At 36.2% G+C, this 23,131-nt stretch overlaps 2 protein-coding genes across 4 annotated transcripts; one reads left to right on the top strand and one right to left on the bottom strand.

Annotated features, from left to right (window-relative positions):
- The first annotated feature begins 2,253 nt into the window (after positions 1–2,253).
- Positions 2,254–5,099, top strand: LOC117420015 (troponin T, cardiac muscle isoforms-like). Its single transcript, XM_058986184.1, has one exon. The coding sequence runs from the start codon at positions 2,408–2,410 to the stop codon at positions 3,242–3,244; it is 837 nt and encodes a 278-aa protein (XP_058842167.1). The 5' UTR covers positions 2,254–2,407; the 3' UTR covers positions 3,245–5,099.
- Positions 5,100–7,955: 2,856 nt separating this feature from the next.
- Positions 7,956–22,266, bottom strand: LOC117420134 (transmembrane protein 263-like). Of its 3 annotated transcripts, XM_034033681.3 has the most exons (4): positions 21,961–22,266; positions 20,344–20,874; positions 14,068–14,137; positions 7,956–10,662 (listed from the first exon to the last, which is right to left on the bottom strand). In XM_034033681.3, the coding sequence occupies exons 3-4, from the start codon at positions 14,129–14,131 to the stop codon at positions 10,367–10,369; spliced, it is 360 nt and encodes a 119-aa protein (XP_033889572.1). In that variant the 5' UTR covers positions 14,132–14,137; positions 20,344–20,874; positions 21,961–22,266; the 3' UTR covers positions 7,956–10,366. The 3 variants fall into 3 exon arrangements, with proteins under 3 accessions (XP_033889572.1, XP_033889570.1, XP_058842168.1); XM_034033679.3 differs by lacking the exon at positions 20,344–20,874 and having other exon boundaries at positions 21,961–22,263; XM_058986185.1 differs by lacking the exon at positions 20,344–20,874 and having other exon boundaries at positions 22,216–22,253.
- Between the last annotated feature and the right edge of the window lie 865 nt (positions 22,267–23,131).

A 23,131-nucleotide genomic window follows, 5' to 3' on the forward strand; every position in this document is an offset into this window, starting at 1 on the left:
TGGGGGGGAGGATATGTAACACAGTGGGGATGGGATTGGAGTCATCCCCGCAGTAAAATGTGTGGGTTTGTTTTGTTTAATTGTTTTGCTTTATTGTCTAATTGAATTTGTTAATTGTTGTAGTATTAATTATCCCCTGCACCTGGTAGCCATTGTAAATTAGGACCAGGTGCAGGGTATTTAAGGGAGGCCGATTTTCTGCTCAGGGCTGCTGAGAGAGAAGGAAGCAGGATAGGTGCTCTGCTTCCGAGCAGTCAGGTGAAGAAAGGCAGTGTAAACCTGTGTGGTTGGTTTTGTGGAGAAGATTTTGTTTTGTGTTCCAGGTAAACAGCTTAGCTGTCCTGAGTTAGTTTAGGTTCCTGTTTGTTTAGTTAGTGCTCGTAAAGAGCTAGGTGTTTATTTTGTGTTTGTTTTGTTTTGTGTTTATTAAAAAATTGTGCAACCGCACTTTAAAAAAATCCATTCCAGTGTGTTGGGTCTATTTTTAAAGGGGCAACGAACCAATTGAGTTGCGAATCTATTACAATATATATATATATATATCATCTACATTTTCATTTAATTTCTTACTTAATATCTTGCTATGTGTGTCATCTGTATGATTGTCTTCTTTTCTGCTTAGACCATTATTTGCTGTGCTTACTAACTAGTCACAGGCTTCCGTGCACAATGCTTCACCTACGGGCACAACAATGACAATATGCTTCCCAATAGTGAAGGAAACATATCAGAACAAACATATAAGATATGAAACAGGTAATAAATTAAATATTAGGAAAATGTAGATGGTATAAAGTACACTGAAGAACACATTCTGGTCTTATGAAACATCTCCAGATCTGGCTTCACCATATTTAAAGTGGAAAGGACAGGTACCAGGACCCAGCTAAGATGAATGGTCATTCCTGTATCACTTAGTGGAAATCTTTAACACCTGTTTGCCACCATCAGCTGTCCACTGATAGTTTCTTTTTTGGCTTTACATCCCATACCAGATGTGAGAAATTGGTTAATGTCAACAAGATCACTGCTAACTGATCAGCTGCAGTGAAAGAATGTGGGCTTGAAGGCATATCTGATTACCTCTGTTACCTTGTTCCCAATGATGTGAACAACTAGGCTCTCAGTTGCTTTCCATCTCTTTTATCTCCTAACAAACAACGTATGTGACATACAGTATGACATACCTTATGTACCTGTTGCTGGCAAAACATTGGTTGGTCTAATTAGGCACTGAAGGACACATTCTTAGCAACATCATCAACTTATCATTAACTCTGGGGTATGTTCCTCACCCTTTCTAAACTGCTATGGTCATTCCCTTCCATGTCTCAAAAGGTGTACGCTCAATCCAGTTCTCCTAATTATCTCAGAGCTTTCAGTTCAAGGACCTCAAGGGCATGTTTACCCCCTAGCTTCAGTATATGTCTGCAGCTACGAACTCATTATCTGTTTGTTTAGAGTTTTTATATGAACCCCTTGATTATTGCTAAAAGAAAATGGCATCTTATTTAATTTGACTGCCTCCAATCTATATTGAAGTGTTTATTCAAAGCTGATTTCCTTTTTCATTATAAAACAAAGCGTCAACTTTCTGTAAAGTTACTGAAAGAGTTAATACTGTCCAATTATCTGACATTAAATCATAGATAAACTTCCTTAAGCTGAATGTTAACATGCTTGACAATGCTATATGCTTTGTAAATGATGCCGAATTATTTCATAAACTGGATACAAATATGTAATGTATGTAATTTAACTTCCCAGGTTACTGAGATTTGTAAGAAAAGTTCAGCCTTTAATCTAATGTTTAATTGAATAGTTTTTACATAATAAAACATAATAATAGCATAAGAGGACTAGTACCTAATGGAAAATAAAATCATAAATAATTTTCCCATGTAATTATATTTAAAGTTAAAATAAGCAGCATTTCTTCTCATTTAGATCTATGCGGCCTGTCTAATTACTGCAAAGAAAACAAAGAACTACAAAGCAATGTTGAGCTTCCTCAGATAATGCTTTTTCCTTTGCCTGGTGTGAGCTGGCACATGGACACATGCCTGTGTTTTGTCAGGAACAGACTGCACAAGTGTGCATGCATCTGTTTAGATACAACTCCAAAATAGCAATCTCTTGTCAGGCCTTACAAAGGAATGGGCTTTTATGTGAGAGTCAAGAGGGGTGGGGGGGCTGGATGGAGAGCCTGGCCCCTCGGTTAAAAATAGAGACACTTGTCTTTGTTAAACTCCCCACCAAATTGAGTTTTAGACAATTGTCACATGTTTCAAGGGCTCCCCTTTAAATTCTGAAGTGTGGAGTAAGGTTTCACATTGCTGTCAGCTCAACACACTGGAGGAACCTTTACATTTTTCTCTTTTGCTTCTTAAGGTACATAGTACTGAGTATGTCTGACACAGAGGAGGTGATGGCGGAGTACGAGGAGCAAGAGGGGGAAGAGATTTGTGATGAAGAGGAGGAGGAAGAGGTAGCAGAGGAGGAGGAGGAAGAGGTTGTGGAGGAAACTGAAGAAGAGGAGCATGTAAAAGTAGTTGAAGAGGACTCAAAACCCAAACCAAAACTGATTCTGACTAACCTTGCGCCACCCAAGCTTCCTGACGGTGAAAAAGTGGACTTTGATGGCTTTCAGAGGAAGCGAATGGGGAAGGATCTGAATGAGCTGCAGTCATTGATCGAGCTTCACTTTGAAAGCCGCCAAAAAGAGGAGGAGGAACTGACAGCACTGAAAATGAGAATCGAGAACCGCCGATCGGACAGAGCTGAACAACAACGTATCCATACAGAGAGGGAAAAGGAACGCCAGGCAAGATTGATGGAGGAGAGAGTCAGGAAGGAGGAGGAGGACGCAAAGAGGAAAGCTGAGGAAGATGCCAAGAAAAAGAAGGCTTTCTCCAACCTGTCCTTCGGGGGATACCTGCAAAAAGTGGAAAAGAGGACCGGAAAGAAACAAACTGAGAGGGAAAAGAAAAAAAAGATCCTCAACGACCGACGCAAACCTCTCAATATCGACCATCTGAGCAAAGAAAAACTAATAGAGAAAGCTAAGGAGCTGTGGCAGTGGATGTACCAGCTGCAGATAGAGAAGTTTGATGAACAAGAAAAGTTGAAGAAACAAAAATATGATATTCATGTTCTGAGAAATCGAGTCAGTGACCACCAGAAGGCAAAAAATACCAAAGGGTCCCGCGGGGCGAAAGGTAAAGTGGGCGGCCAGTGGAAGTAAACATGCTTGGAGATCCATAATGTTCCATGGTGGAGCCAGAAGCATACCACTGCTGTCAAGCAACAAAGAAGAGGTTCAGAGACCATTCAAATTCCAATGTCCTTTGTGAAACTGGTATCGAGATTTCAGCCTTTATAATATGATAAGAAACCAGCCATTTAAAAACAATTGATGGTGTATACATAACCTGAAGTCATAGTCTGTACAGAAAAAAACAACATTTGTAACAAAATGCCTGCATTAAGTGTAAAAAATGCAGTAAAAAAATGGTTTCTTATGCTGTCCAATTGCTATCATTTGTGTTTGCATACTTTATAAAAAGGTTATTAACTTAAACTGAATTGTCTTGTCATTTTATCATTTATATTACGTTTTATATTATATAACATTTAGTTTAGAAACAGTTTAATATAATGTATGTGTCCTATCATGTATGTTCTGTATGGTTCTCATTAGTTTTTTTTTCTGCTTATATTGCCATTTACGTTGCTTACAAACTATTTTTAGCAAAAAAAAAAAAAAAAAAAAAAAAAAAACCTTCTAAAAAGACTCCTTAAAATTGATGGTTAGCCCCATAGGAATGTTTATAGAAGTAATTTCTTCTGGAATAGTCAGTATGGTAAATAGAGATGTATGAACACTTATAATAGGATATTAAACAGGTAAAATGTAATATTTAGAAAATATAGATTTAACAGTTTTATTTTTTCATGTCACATGTAAAGTTTCCCGTTATTTGAAATTCATTAAAATGATTCTCATGTTGCATTGTTGCTATAGTACAGGTGGGTAACAGGACTCTCGTATGGCAGTAAACAGCCAGGCATCAGCCCAGAGGAGTATTAAATGACAGGAATCAACAAAACAACAGGCATAGCACTGAGAATACTAACATGTGGCAGCCCAGTATGGTACTGAACAGCATGGGCTCAGGGGATGCTGCTTCAATGTGCCTAGTAGTAATTTCAGAGCAAGCCTAGCCACCTGCGACACTGTAACCCTGTCCCAACCAACGTAAGCTCTGACCCGTGAGCGGTTTGCTTCGCTGCCCGCCTAAACACAAAAGAATTAAAAATCAGTCAAACACATATCTAGTTGTGATTCCTGTTGTTTTTACAACAGATTCGCACAGGACTAAAAATCATCACATAAACAGGAGGTTTTGGTATTTTGACAGACATCGGTGAAAGTGAGACCTGTGCAAATCGGGCTTTAGATTGCACATAGTTATTGGTACTTGAGATGAAAAGGTTGAAAACCATTGCTTTAAAGAGAGTAGGACAAATGAAAAAAATTGATTCTTTTTTTTAGTTCTTTTTTCCTTTCCCCATTTTTATTCCAGATAATTTTGTCAGAGGCCCTCTGATTATTTTACAGGACATCAGGACCTTCTGTAAAATTTAAAACTCTGGCGTCCTGTGTCTTTTTACTCCCATACGAATTGACCATGTCAGTGTCATGTTAGAATTGGTATAGCATTTCCCGGGTATTTGCCTCAAAGCAATACCAGCCTTCACAATAAACCATAATATAATATTAAAATTGGTACAATCTGTCCTGAGATTCTACAGTTCAGTAAAACACAACGATTGGCCATAACCAAACTGGGGACGGGCAAAAATACAAAACATAATTGGCAACTTAAAAAACTAATGCTTTTAACTGTGCATTTGAAGATATGTATGGAAATACATATCACCCAAAGGACAAAATGGTTACTGTAGCCTTTGGAAAAGAAGGTACAACAAAATTAGTTATTTCAACCCGGGTAGTGTTATTTTCAGGTTTGTGGATAACAAGTGGTATGCAGCGCACTGCCCTGCTCGCGTATGCCTAAAAAATGTATAAACAGCTTTCGCTTAGAAAGCACGTAAATTCAAATCTGGTACGTTATGCTGTATATTTAGCTGTATATTTTTTCCATCATTAAAAAAATACTGTAGTATGTGAATATTTATCATATGCAATACATTGGGTCTTGTACATTTTTTTTTACTTCTGCAACTTTGCAATGGACTTCTCCTTTTGTCTTGTTCATCGTGAATTGTTTTTTCTTTTTAGAGATTTTTTAGAGATTCTGTTCCCAGTTTAAGTTTGCAAAAAAAATATGTATAATTAAGGGTTTGTAAAAAAATGATGTATGATTAATGGTAAATGTACCTCTGTTTGACAACAGGAAAACACATACACATCATATCGCAATTGATTGCAGCTGTTCCAGAATCTCACAGTGTACCACTTTCTAACATTACACGGGTCAAGTATTGGTACGTGTACCACATTGTGACGAAAGCTGTATCCCTGCTTTGAAAAGGTTACAAACCTATCAATACTGTTAATGTAAACAGTGAATAACTAGTAAGAAACTGTGTACAATTTGTAGCAGCTGATGGTGTTACAAAACCCCAAAACAGGTTTACGGGAATTGGATTTATTTCAGTCAGGAAACAAAACTAGACATAACAAGATTTTATTGATTTTCTGATAGAAAACATAAGTCGACCCATTGGTCTCACTCGTCTGAGCTTTAGATGCACCAAGGGCACTGCTGATGAGCAACCCTCCCTCGAGGCTTCATCTGCTGCAAGGTGGAGAAAGGGGAGGTGTCAGGTAAGAATAAATAGTATGTGTTGAATTCTGATCGGTTGTAACATATTTCAGTTCCCTTCCAGAAACAGCAATATACTATTTTTGATTTAGGGGTGTAGAGAACAATTCATTCAAATGTTCCAGTAAAAAGATTTTAAATTGACTGAACCAGCATTGCTGTCTCTTGAAGCAGCATGAGAAGCTGAAAACTAGCACTACCACCAGTGCTGGAAATTCCATCAGGGGTCTGAGTTGGACAACTGATAAGGCCGATATGTACTGAGTGATACCCCCAGACACATGCAGTTAGAAAATGAGGACAGCGAGCTTTGCGAGACAGCTGGATCCCAGCAGTTAACTGCATTTCCAGAAAGTCCAGGCCATTGATTGCACTGCAGCTGCAAATAACAAGAAAGCTGATGTCAAGGACAGCCAAAGAAATCAATATGATGCTCTGTAATGGTACAGACCTTATCACAGTTCTTTAATGTGTACTTACTTGGTATTCATTGATTTATTAAAAAGATGAATTCAGGAATGAATCAGGAGAACAGCAATGCAATAGAATTCAAAAACAAAATGTAAAACCTGTGTCTCCAGGTGGTTGGGCTATTGTGTAGAAAAGATATGCCTTAAAGCCTGTTTTAACAGGTATATGATCATTTAACATCATTTAAGCAACCAATAATTTGCTGCCAGACTTAGTTCTCCGAGCTTTGCTCAGACTTGGATGTGTAGTTGTTGTCAAGTGAATTTCTTCTAACTTTTTGCTTTGCATGCCTGCTAACAAATAACATATTTTTCAGTAAATTATTTAGCTGTAAATGATGAGACTGCCTCCCCACTGTAGTATCCAACTAAGTGATTGGGATCCAGACATTCAATCATTGGATATTAAAATTCCAGAACCTGCTTCAAAGGATTTAGAATTTTATTGGTCCCAAATTAACATCATTATAATCATAACTGAATTGTTAACTTTCCGTTCATTAAAAGAGCATCCATATTAACTTTAGAATTATCTTTATTTTTTTTTTACCAATTTCTGGTGTTAAGTTTTTTGGGGTTTTTTTGTCAGCACGGACGACTCAAGACCTCTGTATTTATTGACAGAGTAAGAATAACACAAGCATTAGTAATGTGAGCTTCCCCACATTGCCCCAGAGGGAACATCTATAATAGGTTAAAAAGAGCAGGTCAATTTCTTTTTTGGGGGACAGCCAGATTCGGAATACTGATGGACAAGAGTTAATCTGAGAACACCAAATTATAACCATAACAGGTTCCAACACTGGTCTACTCAGGTCTTCTCTTTTAGCTACAAAGCCAGATTCATTTGTATTCAATTAAATGAATGACTATGTGATCAATCAAAAGTTACATTTAGTAGTTTATATCGGCCTGTTATATAAGAAGATAATACAATTGTTATTTCTTATAAATAGGACATATGTGTTGAAGTAATTAAAGGATGCCACTTGCAACCATTGCATTTATTCAATTGGATGCTACAGGTTATTGTTATCTTAACAGTTATTTCAAACTTTGAACCTTTGAGTGCTATTTATTTAAACACTGTACAAACTACATAATACATACAAATGTTTTCTATAGGATATCAATTTCACATCATTTAATGGAAACAGCCTAAATTAATCCGGGGGGGGGGGGATTTAAAAAAAAATCAAATCACTGCAGTTTAACTCTTGCTGTGATGAACAGCTGCGTTTGTTGCTGTGACAAGTGAATAACTTATTAAAAAGGGCAAATGCTTCTTCACTATCAATTGTAATTCTGCATATTAAGTCTCTCAAGCTTTGGACTTTGCAGACTAACTCACAAACCACCTCTTTACATTGTTCACGTATAATGGTTACTGTTTAGTAACTGAAGTGACCGTGCTGTACAATTCTCAGTGCTACAAGACAAGGCTGAAATTAAGGAAAGGGATACTGGTTTTTCCTGCCTCTGAATCCAATTTAAACCTGAGAGTTGATATTAAACTGTGTTTTAATAAAGTTGTTCCTGGAAGATTCTGGAAGTGGTATGATACTGTACCGTAAGATTTTAGTTTTAAAATTGAACAGACATTACCATAAAATACAACAATGAGAACAAAGGATTGGTTCCAACATTCACAGTTTATTAAACTATTTCTGGTACATAAGATCTTCAGTTCCAATTCAAATAGACCATTGCCAGATTCAAAAATCATGGAGTAGTTTGCAAAGAAGTGAAACAATTTGGTCTCTGCCCGTTTCGTCTTAATATGTTCGGTTGTAACAAAAATAGTAGTTTCAAAGGAAGAAATACAAGAATTTGTGCAAAGATTTCACATTCCTTTCTATACCATACTTGAATCTTATTTCAAACAGTAGGATTCATGAGATCTCTCAAGTTTAACATTATGGTTTTCAGGACAGAGAATTCAGAATGTGGATGATTTAAATTGCAATTGACTGACAAATTAATAATGGATGATGAATTTGGCTAGAGACCTTTTTCCCTGGGTGCTCAACAGCTACCTGCAATGCTGGCCGACTAGTGAATACACGAACGATATCGCATAGTCTAGTGCCGCAGATAGGAAGTGGCTCGTAAGGCCACCTCCCCTCAAAAGACAAAGCCACAAAACCATGACTGGATAAAATTAATATGATAAACGGTTCATACAACTGGCCCAGTGGTGCAATGCCACCTACCTCCACCAAAAGATAGGAAAATGATGAATGAAAACCAAGCAGCTGAAACACGGCCTGCCCCCAAGAGCATGAATGCACAGAGCCCAGCATCTCCAGCCTGCCACGCACCCTGCAGAAACTAAATACAAACTGCTTAGCACTCGGGTAAGGAAAAAAACCCTACTCACTGGTAGGAGGAAACCTTAGGGAATCCATGGCTGAGGGTAGTCCTTCCTCCAGGCTCTAAAGATGTCCGTCTCCCCATTTGCCCCCCCTCCCCCGTGTGTGACTGAGAGGCCAAACAAAAAAAGCAACATGAATGAAAGCCACACAGAGTTTTTATGGTGCTTAGAGATGACGTGTTGATTAGGGCCAGATTCTCCTTCCAGAAAAACAACCAATTTTTCCATTAAAACACTAAGAGACATATAAAAGGGATTGCATCGTATACACAGACACAAATAAAAAATGGCCATTATTCACATTGATTTTGTCTTTATAACTGGCATGTTAACTGACAAAATGCTTTATTGCTCAATCATAAAATGTCACTATTTGCCCCAATTAATGTCGACTAAATCTTGCATTTCAAGGTTCTTGGTCAGAGAAACAGGAGGTACTTGAAGATTAACATATGTGGTTCCCTATCATACTACATTAGCCAATGTCTTGCACTTCTTCAGCATCTCAAAACGTATACCAATGCCATAAAACATACTGGGGAAAAAAAGGCTTTAGAAAAAGGAATGCATGCAATTAATTCATACTGAAATTCAAAACATAAGGAAAAATAAAATAAAGTATAAGAGCAAACCCAAATACATACATACATACATACACACACACACACACATATACATACTAGACCCTATGGAACAGAATACCAATACAAGCAACAAAACACTTACATTGATATTGCCTAAAGTTTGACAGCTACTGAACTTGTCACTGAAGTGGGTACATTTGACATTTTTCTTTATATGGTTAGAACTAACACATTTGTGCTGTATCTTCAAAGTGGGGAGGGTGGCATTTCTTCAATGTCATTAATATTGTACTTATTTAAAAGTTATGATGTGACTTAAGATCACAGAGTAAGGCCGTGAATAAAAACAAACTCCCAGTCCTTTAGCTCTGACTACCAGGCCATTTTGATTTATTACACTAAATATGTTGCAATGAAAGCCTGTGGCTTATGACTTCCCAATAACTTATTGAATTGATCTGAAATTTAGTTTTCAGCTTCATGGTGCGGGAACAAAAGGCAGTTACAGATTTTTATAGCACACCGTTCCTTCAAAACACACGCTGACTATGAATGAGCATGATGATTTTCAAGCAGAGTTACGCAAATGCTTCTAGTTGCATGAAAACTATGAAATGCTTTGCATAGATATATGAACGTATGTACATTTACATTAACACTATGCTATCTTTTTTCTTTCTTTTTCATTTTTTTCTGGACAGCAAAAAGTCTGGCACGTGTTAAGCAAATACACAGATGACCCTACAAATGTTTTACTGTTTCTTTAAACGACCCAACAACTGCAACAGTATCATTTTATCATAAACACACACATGTTTTGAGTCTGCCCTTAACAGAAAAGCACTAACTGGAAATTAGTCACTCTGCCTCCTGTGAGCCAAATGGCTGGTTTATCTTAGCACAGCCATTCTGTATGTTTAAAGTGTCCTGGAACATATGGCTCCCCCCCTGCCTCCCCTCTCCCCACCACTCCAATTTCTTTTGACAGTTTTTGCCACACCTGTTCTGTTGGGGGAAAAAAAAAAAATCTGGCCTCCCCAAAGGCCCTGAAAAATGTTGTTGCATCAGTTTCATGCTGTTCCTCCTTTAGTCAGACTTGTCTTTCTTCTTGCTAGTTAAATGTACTTTACTAGCCACAGCAGAGCCCACTGCTGACACCCCACCAGCAACTGCAGAGACGCCCCCTTTCACAAGCCCGACTCCCATGGCCGGCACTGATGTCACTGATGTCACGGCTGTCTTGGTCACCTCAAAGCTCTTGCCCCCAATCCAAGCAACACCTCCTATTGTGGCCCCAACGGCTCCCTTTGTCACACTGAAGATCCCCCCCGTCACACGGGAAAACATTCCTGGCTGAGGTTGTGGGTGACCTTTATTAGAATCTGAAAAAAGAAATTCAAAAGAGATCCAGGAATCAGTTCAAATACCCAAAGTAAATGGTGCTGTCAATAACATTTTCAAAAGGCAAATTACAAAGGCCTAACCTGCCCCAAGGGTTGCATTAATAAATCTAATTAAAACACATTTGTTTGCCTTGTAAATAGCTTGAAAACATCAATACTCTTTCAGAGAAGACCAGCATTCATTGCAGCAGTAATGTCGAAATGAAATTAGACAAATGTCTTGGTCAATGTTTTGTTTGACATGTCCCTAATTGGCAGAAATGCAAATCAGAAGCTTTGAAGGAGGCATGTTAAAAAGGAATACAGTTAGAAATGTTTAGTAACAGCCTTTTACTCTTAGCTGTCAAACCTCTTAATGCTGCAGACAACCCACACACAAATCTCTCCACTCAGTGTCTGAACATGCGGAGAGAATATTAAAAGGTGAAAACTATGAAAATGAAACTAGATAATATTCATGACATTTATATGAAAGCTTCTTACATTAGCTTACATTTATCCCAGCTGGGTATCTCAATATTTTCCCTATTAATCAGAAGACAAAAAAATAATAAATCATAGAAACATGTTTGCTCCCTGGTCTCCACGAGGGACTGGTTTTCAGAAATGAGGAACCCTTAGCAGAGAGTTGCATAGAAAGCAAATGCCCATCATTTGACAGAGTTCTAAATGTAAAAGGTAATGTATTGACTATATGTAGTCATCTCATGAGGTTTTTGTTGGTTTCATGTCCAAATTACATTAAAAACCTCTTCACTTTTGAACTAAGGGATTTTCACTAACATAGGTGCACTGTGCAGACTCTACTTAAAAAGAAACCTGAATCAAGTCTATTGATCTAATAGCCTCTAGCGTGATGCTGAATCAGTTCTACCCTATTTTCTTTTGTATGTATGTACATATATAACATGTGTGTGTGGGAGGACAAAAAAAGGAAGACTCTAAATCTACTCTTACCATAGATGTGGTAGTTCCACCTTTTATGTTCATTAGACTGGCATCTCAGAATGAAGCAGACACAAGAAGTTTGGATCACAAACAGGATGAACGATTCTAGAATGCTTTAAAACAGTGGCTCCCAAGAGGTGGGCTTCATCAACTTTGTTTTAACAAGGCTATAAATTAAATTACGTACGCTATTATATCTAAAGTGAATCTAAGGGAAATACATTACATAATGTTGACAGATACTTTTTAAATGAACATGTAACATTATGGGCCACTGTGACAAACAGAAATCAAAGGGTTGGCTTTAAGGAAAAAAAAAAAAAAGTTTGGGAACTTTGGGAAGCTTGACGCATGTGATTTAGATCTTTAAAACGTCTTAAATTCTGCAGAACTTAAGAGATCTGTCCATCCTGGAAAAGTGTGTTTAGGTTAAGTTATTTAACAGAGCCACCTGGTGGTGAAAGGAAATATGGCTTCTAAACAAGAAACACATTGAAAGTTATATACATTTAAATCTTGTATATGAAGTTTTAGTTGTTCATATCTATATTTATATGCAATCAATGATAAACTTAAAAAAAAAACACTTAAAATGGTACTTGGAAGCAATCAAACTCAATTTGACAAGGCACTTTTTTTTTTTTTTTTTTTTACACACACAATTGTGGGAGTCTGGAACCAAGTTCCCAGTTATGTTGTTGAAGCCGACACCCTGGGATCCTTCAAGAAGCTGCTTGACGAGATTCTGGGATCAATAACCTACAAACAACCAAACAAGCAAGCAAGATGGGCCAAATGGCCTCCTCTCCTTTGTAAGCTTTATGTTCTTAACAAAATTCAGTTACAGCTAAACAAAATTATCCTGAATCATGATTGTTAGATCATGTTTTAAAACTACCATTAATTCACATTTTCTCTCTAAATCAGCAACAGTATAATTGATTCCTGTTCCAACTACCTAGAAGAAGAACAGAAGTTGCATCCCGATAAGTCAATTCATCAGTGCTGCAGGAAAACAAATGAAGACTGGTTGAGTGTCTGTGAAGATGTCATTTTCAATGGCTGTTTTCATAACAAAAAGTTGTTGATGAGGAGTCTGGTTTGTAGATCAGTCACTCATAAGAATTAGAGGACTCTGCTTCTCACGTGCAGCTTATGACGCAAAGTCAGTCCTACAATTTAAATGCATATGGCCCCACAAAAAATGTTGTTCCAGGTCACCAACTACAGGCAACTAAGGATTGTGCAACAAAGCTAATTCTTACAGGACATTTTATCTTCAGCCCACATGCTGTGTTAATTGCTGATTGCTAAACTGCTACTCACAACCCTCACTCAAATTCTAAAAACCTGTTTATCATATAAAATAGCTTGCGAGTGACACAAGGTTAAGCGCATGGGTAAATGTGAAATGCAATATCAAGGCTCAGATACAGAATTATATAATTTGCCCTGGTCCAAAACTGTCACGCCAATGAAAAAGATTAATTGGACTTAAATCGGATTACACAGGCAGTTTGTTTGTTTTTGTTATCAGATTGGTTTCATTAGTCCTCTCAAAAGGATTATTTTCTGAACCAATATTCTTTTTTGTTATCTGTAATGTAAATCCTCTGGAATTCATCTCAATCCACCTGCCTGCCATTTCGCTATAAAAATCTAATGCATTTACTGCGCTGCTACATACAGCAAGTGAACCACTCTGCATTGATTGTCCATACTTATTCCTAAAATTACATTGTGGGTGACAAATTAGTGTTGATATACATCAGGTCAGCCCTCCTGTTTTCTCTGAAACAAATCCAATGTAGATCAGATTTAAAGTTGCAGCAATCATAAAACCAATTTACTATTGATTGCAGATAGTGTATTTATGTAAATTCAATAAGGTCAGAATTCCTGATTTGCAATTGATCCCTCCCCATTGTATCGGATATCAAAGCAATCTCAAATTTAAAGCAGCACTGAGCTACATGTATAACATTTAAACAGACTACCAGTGGGTGTAATGCAATCACCCACTGGTCATGCAAGACTTAAAAAAAAAAAAAAAATCTAAATAAAAACAGATGTGTCACATGACCGTCATAATAAGAAAGCACAACATATACCGCACAGCCATATTTGTTGTGTTGGGCCTGTTACTGTTGCATTTCCCCATTTGAAACAATTATTTTAACATCAACAGATGCAAAAGCACACCTGGAAAGGTCAAGTCAATCAAATTGTCTCCCCCCCCCCCCCCCCATCAAAATATGAAAGAGTTAGCTCTTCTGTGTGCCAACTTAAGAGTTTAGAATTTTGTTGCAATCAGATTTGAAACTGTGAAAGGTGTAAGCTCATAAAGTATAATGTTAAATTGTACAGAAACATACTGTGGAACTGAAATCTTCAGTTAATATTCTACTGACAGTCCTTTTTTAATGTGATCATTACCTTCAGATGGTTCCTCGCCAAGATATGAAGGGACTTCTTTTTGATCTTTATCTGTTTGACTCATCTTCTCCTAAAAAAACAAACAATTATTCTTTGGTATGTTACTTATATTATTAACAAAAGAACAAAATGGATGAAAAATGAGTAGTTATAAATAAATGTAGCTGAAAATCTTGCTTTAAAATATTTTGATAAATTCCTATGTACTGCATATTCCCCCACCTCACCTGTAGCCTACAGTATACATTACCAGGGCTTGAAATGAACGCAAAGTGCCCTTGTCAATTGCTGCAATGCCCCTCAATATGCATGTCTATTCACGGCCATTATGGCTGCAGTGCCCTTTCAGCTACAGCAACTAGACACCCGCGTTAAATCCAAATAACACGATTACGTGATGTGTGTTTGTCGCAGCAGCGGGGGGGGGGGGGGAAATACAACACAACAACGAACAAGACCCTTTCAAGCACATGGGTTTTTCTACCGAGTGTAAATGCGCCATCTCAGAAGAGTCGAGAAAAGAAAAAAGAAAAAAAAAAGAGAAAGGCTGCTCAATCTGCAAAGAAATGTGCAAAACTTGTAAAATGCATCTTAAATATTTGTATTTTCATTATGTATTTTATATCAGTGCTCAGAATTCTGACTAAAACCAGGAAAAGTGAACATATTACCCCTGTTTTACATGTTACACTGGCTCCCTGTGCAGTATAGAATTAATTTTAAGATTTTGCTGTTAACTTACAAAGCCCTGAATGGATTAGCACCTAGTTATTTGCAGGAGTTAATGACCCCGTATCTTCCAAACTGCACTCCAAGATCACAGGATGCAGGGCTGCTGGTTATTCTTAGGGTCAACAAAAGCAAGACGGGAGGGAGGGCTTTTTCTTGTAGAGCTCCTAAATTATGGAATGCTCTGCCTTCGTTTGTCAGGGAAGCTGTGACCATTACAGTTTTCAAGTCAACATTAAAAACACACTTTTATAAAATGGCTTTCTTGGTGGGTTTTAATGCAATTTTACAACTGCTGATTTTGTATTTTGTGTATACTGTTATTTAAATGGTCTGACAATGGCAGTTGTATGTGTGACAAATCTATTGCAGTTTGTTCTTTTTTCCTGCTATGTACTGTATAGTGCTTTGCGATACTTTGTATAAAAAGCGCTATATAAATGCAATAAATAAATAAATAAATAAATAAATAGATAAATAAATAAATAAATAAATAATAAAACAAACCTGTACAGTATTTGCATATTTAGGTTTTGTAAGTTGGTAGCTTTATCCATACATGCAACACAGCGATTCCAATTTTAAATGTTGCACGTGGGAATGAGATTTCTGAGTTTAGTTTATGTTAAACATAGTAGAATACATGCTATTAAAATTGAACAAAAACGGTCCCAAGGATTAGCTGGCTCGAATTTACAGCTCTGGCCAAAGTTTGACATCACCCTATAGAATGAACTAAGTTTGTTTCATAAAGTCAAATGAAACCTCCTGAATAATGTTACATTAACATATTACATTACATAACGCTTTGTAATGGTGTACTACTAATGGCTTCTGGTAGACTTTTGTGATTTCATTTAGTAGTTTCTTTGATTACATGATGCTTAATAAAATCTAAATTGTGTTCATATCTACAGGGTGATTAGAAAGTTTACCACATCAATGGTGCGCTGATGTGAAACTTACTTTCTAATCACCATGTATAATAATTATATATATAAAGTAATTAAAGAGATTAATTAAAATGTTTTGCTTTGGACATAAAATGTTAACAGTAACGAACAACCATAGTTCAGATAGATATTACTTCTGTTAAAAAAGTATTTTTTTATTATTACAATGTTAAAGGGGCATCTGATGCAGACGCATGCATATTATTTTCAGTTGTTAAATTCTCAAGTCCTTTGTATTTCTTTTTTTATAATCTGAAGTATTCTAATTTGAATGCAAGTTGTGCCTTTTTGTTTATCTATTATGCACAACAGTGTTTTTCGTTATTGGCTCTTCTGTTAAAAAAATATTGTTCTTTATTTTGAAAAATAAAATGTCAATGCATCGATTATCGTTAATAAATGCCCATACGATAATCAAATAGGAAATTAGGTAAGCACCACTATAGTTAACAAAATTGGTAATAATTTAGCACCCTGCATTATTTGACTATTCATCAAATATTGAAAAAATACCCTTGACCCTGTCATTTTCTTTATTTCAACAAGGGTTTACAACAAACTACGAAGTGCTGCGCCAGTAGGTGTAAGTTTATGGCAATTAAGTATATTTCACATAGTACAACTTGTGTACTGCATTTGTAATTTGTTTGTTTAAACAAAAATGTACAGTATAAACCGATTGATGAAAAAAAAAAAAAAAAAAAAAAAAACAGTTCATTCAGGGATGTTTTGAAATTCCTGAGAATGCACGTTTGACACTAATGGGGAAGCACTGATGTAGCTCTGTGCCCTGTCCCTGCTTGTCATTTTTATACCGAGTTTCATTAGCCCTTGCGTTATTTTATTTTTATTTTTTTTTACATAGTACGACATTCATTTCTTTTCTCAATATTTGCAATGGGATTACAGGAGACAAGGATGTGTATTTCTGTCTCAGCAAGATGACGATTCTTCAAATGTGCCTCTTGAATTTGATGCGTTTTGACCCATGGAACGATGTTAATCATACCAAACTGGCACTGGTCTACCCCCTCGAGTTGTTCCACACTCTATTCTAGGTGCCAAAGGTCGTTGTAAACATAGCCAATGCATCTCATCACCAAGATAAATATAGAAACATGAGGCTACATGACCTAATTAACCATAGTAATCCTCAATGTGGTTGAAAATAGAGTCTGGGTAGAGCTAAAACCTGTTGTGACAATTGTAACAGCAGATTTGAACACTGTCATGCAAATCTTGTGTTAAGAACTGCGTTCACTGTTTTGATGCAACGCGATATGCAAGGACCAATCTGTATAAAAAAAAAAGAAATAGATTAAAATGTCAACAAGGGACAGGGACAGAGCAGAGAGCTACATCACTGCTTCCCCATGATTGAATTTCAAAACATACATCCCTGAATAATGTCAAAACAGGTTAATCTGCTTATACCGTACATTTGTTATACAAACAAAATTACAAATGTAATACACAAGCTGATATACATACCTCCAGACTGTGGCTGATAAATCACTGAAATCTCAGCAACAAGATGAACTCTCCATTTAGCTCAAGCAATAAACCCTTAGATTACTGTTCTTAAGATCATGGCATTGAATTCCACCGTTGAAAAATAATACAACACACCTATAAGTATACTAGTCGTAGCCTTTTTATTGTAAATTAATTAATGTATATGCAGTTCAGGTTAAAGTGTCGCAATTCTGTTAGTCACAATGCTGAGTAACCAAAAAAACTAAACATATACAGTAGTCTCCGACTAAGAGAACACCCCTCGGGAGGCAGGTGAAAGTTTTCTCTTAGCCGAAGTGTTCCAAGATGGAGTTGACCACCAGATACAATGTATTACTTGTCATGACGCATGTGCATCAACATATGAAATGAACAGAAAATATAACAGAAAAGCAATAGGCAAGTGTATGTTAATAAACTATAATAATAAAACAGACAACCTAGTGTTAATAAAATAACTGTCAAACAATTAACACAGCACCCTTACACACGTTAAATACAGCAGCAGCTCTAGTATAAATTATGAATATCTGTACTGGAGCAATATTCAAGACATGCACAAAATTATTAACCAGAATGGTGAAGCAACTCACCAGAACGGAAAACACCAAATTGCAGAGCGACTTGTGTCCAATTCAGGTTTTTTTCATGAGCTCGAACAATTTCATGCAGCGCATGAGTCCAAATTTGTCACTCCCGTGAGAATAGCATGCAGGTGCTTATATGTGCATCTGCAAAGTTTAACACGTCTTTTTAACATGCTTCAATGAAAAAATAAGAAAACTGTATTGTAAAAGTGTATGAGGTTTTTTTTTTTTTTTTTTGACTGGCAGATGGCAACAGTCCCTAAAAAATGTGTTTGACAGACCAGGTCATCTGTATATACACAGCTGAGAGTGAAAAAGATGCCTGTGTATCTACAGAGAATAAAAGAGGAAATGTCTTCATTTATATGTTGGTGTTACAGGTTGTAAGGAAGCCTTGTCAGGTTTGGTACTGGTCAAAACAACCTATTTATTTATTGTACCTACACTTCACAGATAAGTCATATAACAGTGCTATACACCCATGCCTGAAACTGGGGAAGATTCTGTGTATATCGTGACTGAAAAATTGCGACACGTGCTAGATAAGGATGTTAGCATTGATGAGGGTTTGACGTGCGTTTGCTTTGAAATCTATCCCACAAAAAATAATTTCTAAAAAGTGATATGCCTGCAGAAGTATTATAATGTTATTATAATGCTGCCATTGTAAAAACATTATGTCATTTATACTTATGTTGTGATCTATATTATAATGCTACAATTGTGAACACGTTGTTATTTTGATATTTAAGTTATATTGAAACTGTATTTCCGTTTATTATTTTCACAATAAAAAAGTGTGTATTTAAAAAAATATAGCAAATTGTTTTGAAAACGGTCCAAATAGAAAAATCTGCAAAAAAAAAAGGAAACACATTAACATGAAAATTGCCAAAATAAATGGGCAGCTGGGTGGTTAACTTACGAAGTTAAAAAATAATAAATACAAATTTAAATTAGTAGTAACATGCTGACAACTTTAGCAAAGCACATTAAGGAGTCTTGTTTGTGCTACATTAAGAGGGAATCTTAATACAAACATTTAACCATCCTTGTAGCTAGCATATATATATATAAATTTAAAAAAAAATTAAATAAAATGACCAGAGATGACCAGTAGAACAGTCCAGTTACATCTGCTGTAAACCTGGATGGCCCTGATTCGGTAAAATTTGAATGTTTCTTCTGGAATATCATTCTAAAACCTTACAAACAGCCTTTTTAATGCAATGTGTGTTTATTCTTGGTACTTCCTTATTATGCATACTACTGTATATGAAATATTTGCATACAGCCTTAATTACTATAAAATGACACCCTTTGGCATGGCACGTACATGTTCGTTGTAAACCCTTACCAAAATAAAAAAAGGATCAAGGGATTTTGTTTTTTCAGGAATACACCTATTTTCTTTGGTAACGTAGCCATTGTGGATACGTATTACATTGTTTTGATCAGAGTGGGTACAGTACTTCAAAAGAATGTATTAAAACAGAAACAGACTGAATCTCAATGTTAAAGAGAAGTCAAAAGTACACTCCCAGGAATTTCATAACATACATCCCTGAATAATGTCAAAACAGGTTAATCTGCTTATAGGGATGATATGTGTGTGCATATCCTAATTAAAACTAAAACTAAAAATTGTTCTCATTTCAAGCTTTTTGGGTAGTTCCAAAGCAGTGCACTGCATACTATTCAAAATAAAAAAAATATAAAACCAAAGTGTACAAAAATCAAGAGGGGTCTCTTTGGACTAGGCTACAGCCTTAAAGCATTGATGTCTATTATAATAATAATAATAATAATAATAATAATAATACATTTTATTTATATAGCGTTTTTCATTTAAAAATCACAAAGCACTTCAGAAAGCAGCATAAAAACAGGCATTTCAATAGACAAACAGTAAGAACAACAAATCATTTACAGAAAGCCAATCGAAAGAAGTAAGTTTAAAAAAAACACTGTTGGTTTAAAAATGCAGCCATCTTGTCTTAGTTCAAGACCCAGTTATCATTGCATTCCTTTTTCCTGGACCAAGATCCAAACCCAGATACAGAAGACACTTTCCAGGTAATTCTAGTGGCTATATAGACAGTCAGCATTGCCAAAAACAAATTATGGTAAATGAATACTGACCCATCTGTGTTTTTTGGCCATTGTTTACATTTGTCTGCTTTTCAAAGCTTTTATAAAGCAGTTATAAAACTGCATTTTAATGGAACCATCAACAACCTGCTTCTTATTCCTCCAAATGTCACTACTAGAAGCATCTGACCTTAGCATCTATATTATAAGTCACATAAAAATTAAAGGAGCAGCATTTCCAAACATTCCTATACCTCTTATCTTGTGTGTAAATGTTATCCCATGCATGATCTGTATTTTAAAAATAAAACACTAAATAAAAACATAGCAAAATGGAAAATCCTGTTATTAACTTCGACCTTTGTTTTAATGTGGATATGTAATTAGGACATATTACTTACCGATAGCACTAGCTGTGAATGTCACTCAAACATCAGCATTACACACCAAAAATCACCAACGTGGTCCTAAAGACAGTCCCAATATCTCTGATATACGAATGTACTCACAGCCAGATTTCGAAAAGTGTCCTGTAAAAAGCTTTAACTGTACATTTCCAAGCTTTAAACTGTACAGACAAGGCTTTTTTCAAATTCCACCAAAAAAAATTAAAAATCAGATCTTGTACAAGAAGAATCCCCTCGGTGAATGTTTCATTGCCAGTTTGATGAAAAAAAATCTCAGTAGAAGCTGCTCTCTCTACAATATACACCAACCACTGTGTGCGTGCCACTTGTTGCCAGGTTTAAGTGATGGAGTTGAAGACAGGCACATTATTTCACTTTCTGGACACAAGAGCGAACTCAGTCTCAAGCACTAGGCGACAAACATGGATAAAATGCAAAAAAGGGGGAAAAAACATTTCTTCAGGCAAGTCTTCAGCAGTGCAAGTGTGGAGTTCATTATCTATGGAGACCCACAATCGCAAAAGACTGTAAAGCAATGAAAGAAAAGCAGTTGCTTTTCACACAATGAAAACAAAACTAAACAAAAAAGCATATGTTGTAAGGCATATGTGAAAAATACTTTTTCCTTATCCTGAGTTAGTGCAGCTTGCAGACCAGCAGGAGCATAGAATGTAGTGGAATGAAACTCCTTTGGGAATGTAAACAAACTAAAAAGTCAACAGTGTGGTTTCTGATGGAGGACATGGGACAGAGGGGTAAACTGTGGAATAGTTCTAACCTATTACCTAAAAATCATAGTTCAGTTCAAAATTAAACATTATTGCAGGGGACACTAGTTTTTGAATGGTCTGAAAACAATATTGATGTTATTAGTCCATGTTGAAAATACCCACTCTTATCTAAACTATTGTCGTTGAACTTTGTATTAATTAGGCCCGTGTACAAACAGCTATATAACTTAGAAACAAACTGGATTGACGTGGCAGGACTTACTAGGATCTGACTAATCGGAGGATGCTGACGTGACTTTATACACAAGTTTACTATATCGCAAATCCACGCGTTCAAAATAACCCACAACCTTGTCACATCAAACTCGACAAACAGAGAACGCTTTAACTATGTAATAACGGAAACATTTTAGGCCCAGTTTATCATCACATCTGTTTGATTTACTGTGGTATATATAAAAAAATAAAAATGTTAGCCTATTCATCAGATGGGCAATTTACTTTAAAAAGGTTGAACAATTTTAAAAGTGTAAAATTAAATTGAACTTAAAACAGTCTACACGTTTGGTAAAATAATGAATTAGTGGAACATAGTTTTTTTGGGGACTACATCGCCTGCAAATAGCACAAAATAAAAGATATCGCCCTTGGCAGTATATTTAAAAAGCTACGGTTACTGCGCGTTACTTTCACAAAAACGGAAATAAATACATTACAACCAGTTCTATGCATTCCATATGTAGTATAACAACAACACATTACACAACTTGACAAGTGCAAGACGATATTATCGTAAAAGCCATGACAAAAGGTTTCAAACATATATGAAGACATACATGTAATAATAAATTGTTTCGTTTTAATTTCAAAGCCAACTTACCACTGTTTTGCAAACTTGTTGACTACCTGGTTTGATTTTGAGTGAACCGTAACTTCCCTTACAACCACAACCACCTTGGCAATTATTTTTGTTTTAACTATCGAAGACTTACACCCAATGCAATGTCGTTAGTGGGGTAATCTAAATGTGCTGATCATTTGTACACCTATATTTAGTAATACTGTACTAAACTATGATTCTTTCTCATTCTGTGAATCCTAATGCTGCATACGTGGCGCAACAATTCCTGCTCACCCTCTCCCTTCAGTCCAGCCAAACGAAGCATTAAAAAAGGGAAGTGACGTCAAATGTTTATTAACACTGATTTGTGGGGAGTACCGACTGGGTTGAAAATGTTGAAACTCTAGGTCGGAGCTGCACATAAGTATTCTCTTTATTGTTTTAAAGGAACAAGTTACAGAAATTTATTGGAAGTTTAGAAACACTGTATTGAACCTGTACAATTTAAAATAATTTCTTTATTTTGCTCACCGCTTCACTAATCTACTGACTGTAACCCCCTCCGTTAAAAAAAACGGGTTATTCATAACGATCGTGCCGAGACAGACGCTCTGTAAATATTGTTACTTGTACTTAAAACGTTACTTTGTAAAACATTTAATCCATTCAACAGTATGTGTAAAATGTTAGGTTTTTATTTCTGAACAGTACTCAACTTATCACGGTTTACCTCCACTTAAGGTCTCCACACACCAGACGCGACAGGTTTGAAAACTGCCAGATCTATACAACTTTTAAAAATTGCGATTTACAACTATGATCAAGCCTTGTACATATTCGTCAGCATGATGTGGACATTAAGAGTGTCTTCTTTGACGGTATTTCATATATAGCAATAAATCATACACAACAGGCTTATCCAGTTCCTTCTGTGTTTTTATAATTGTGTTTTTTATAATTGTGATGCCCTTTGTCATAAAGCTCTGGGTTCTCTGATTGTTCAATGCCCTAGTTGACGCGCGTCAACCCGCAAAAAATAAGATTCAATGCTATTTATTTCGCGCCGCTCCAGTGCTGCCCTGGTCCATTAAGGTAAAGCTGCAAGAGGTGTGAAAGGTTATCAAAAGTATAGGTTCTATTCATCATGACGCATCCTTGCACAGTTCCGCTTGCTGCATCGCTTCTGCTTGGTAGTACCCTTTACTTGTAC

Source organism: Acipenser ruthenus, chromosome 14 (genome assembly GCF_902713425.1).
Source record: "Acipenser ruthenus chromosome 14, fAciRut3.2 maternal haplotype, whole genome shotgun sequence".
NCBI lineage: Eukaryota > Metazoa > Chordata > Actinopteri > Acipenseriformes > Acipenseridae > Acipenser > Acipenser ruthenus.

Excerpts from the sequence above, each read along its gene's own strand:
- LOC117420015 (XM_058986184.1), top strand. The coding sequence starts at position 2,408 with ATGTCTGACACAGAGGAGGTGATGGCGGAGTACGAGGAGCAAGAGGGG.
- LOC117420134 (XM_034033681.3), bottom strand. The coding sequence starts at position 14,131 with ATGAGTCAAACAGATAAAGATCAAAAAGAAGTCCCTTCATATCTTGGC. Across the intron at positions 10,663-14,067 it reads TGGCGAGGAACCATCTGAAG|ATTCTAATAAAGGTCACCCA; the intron begins GTAATGATCACA and ends TTCTTTTTTCAG.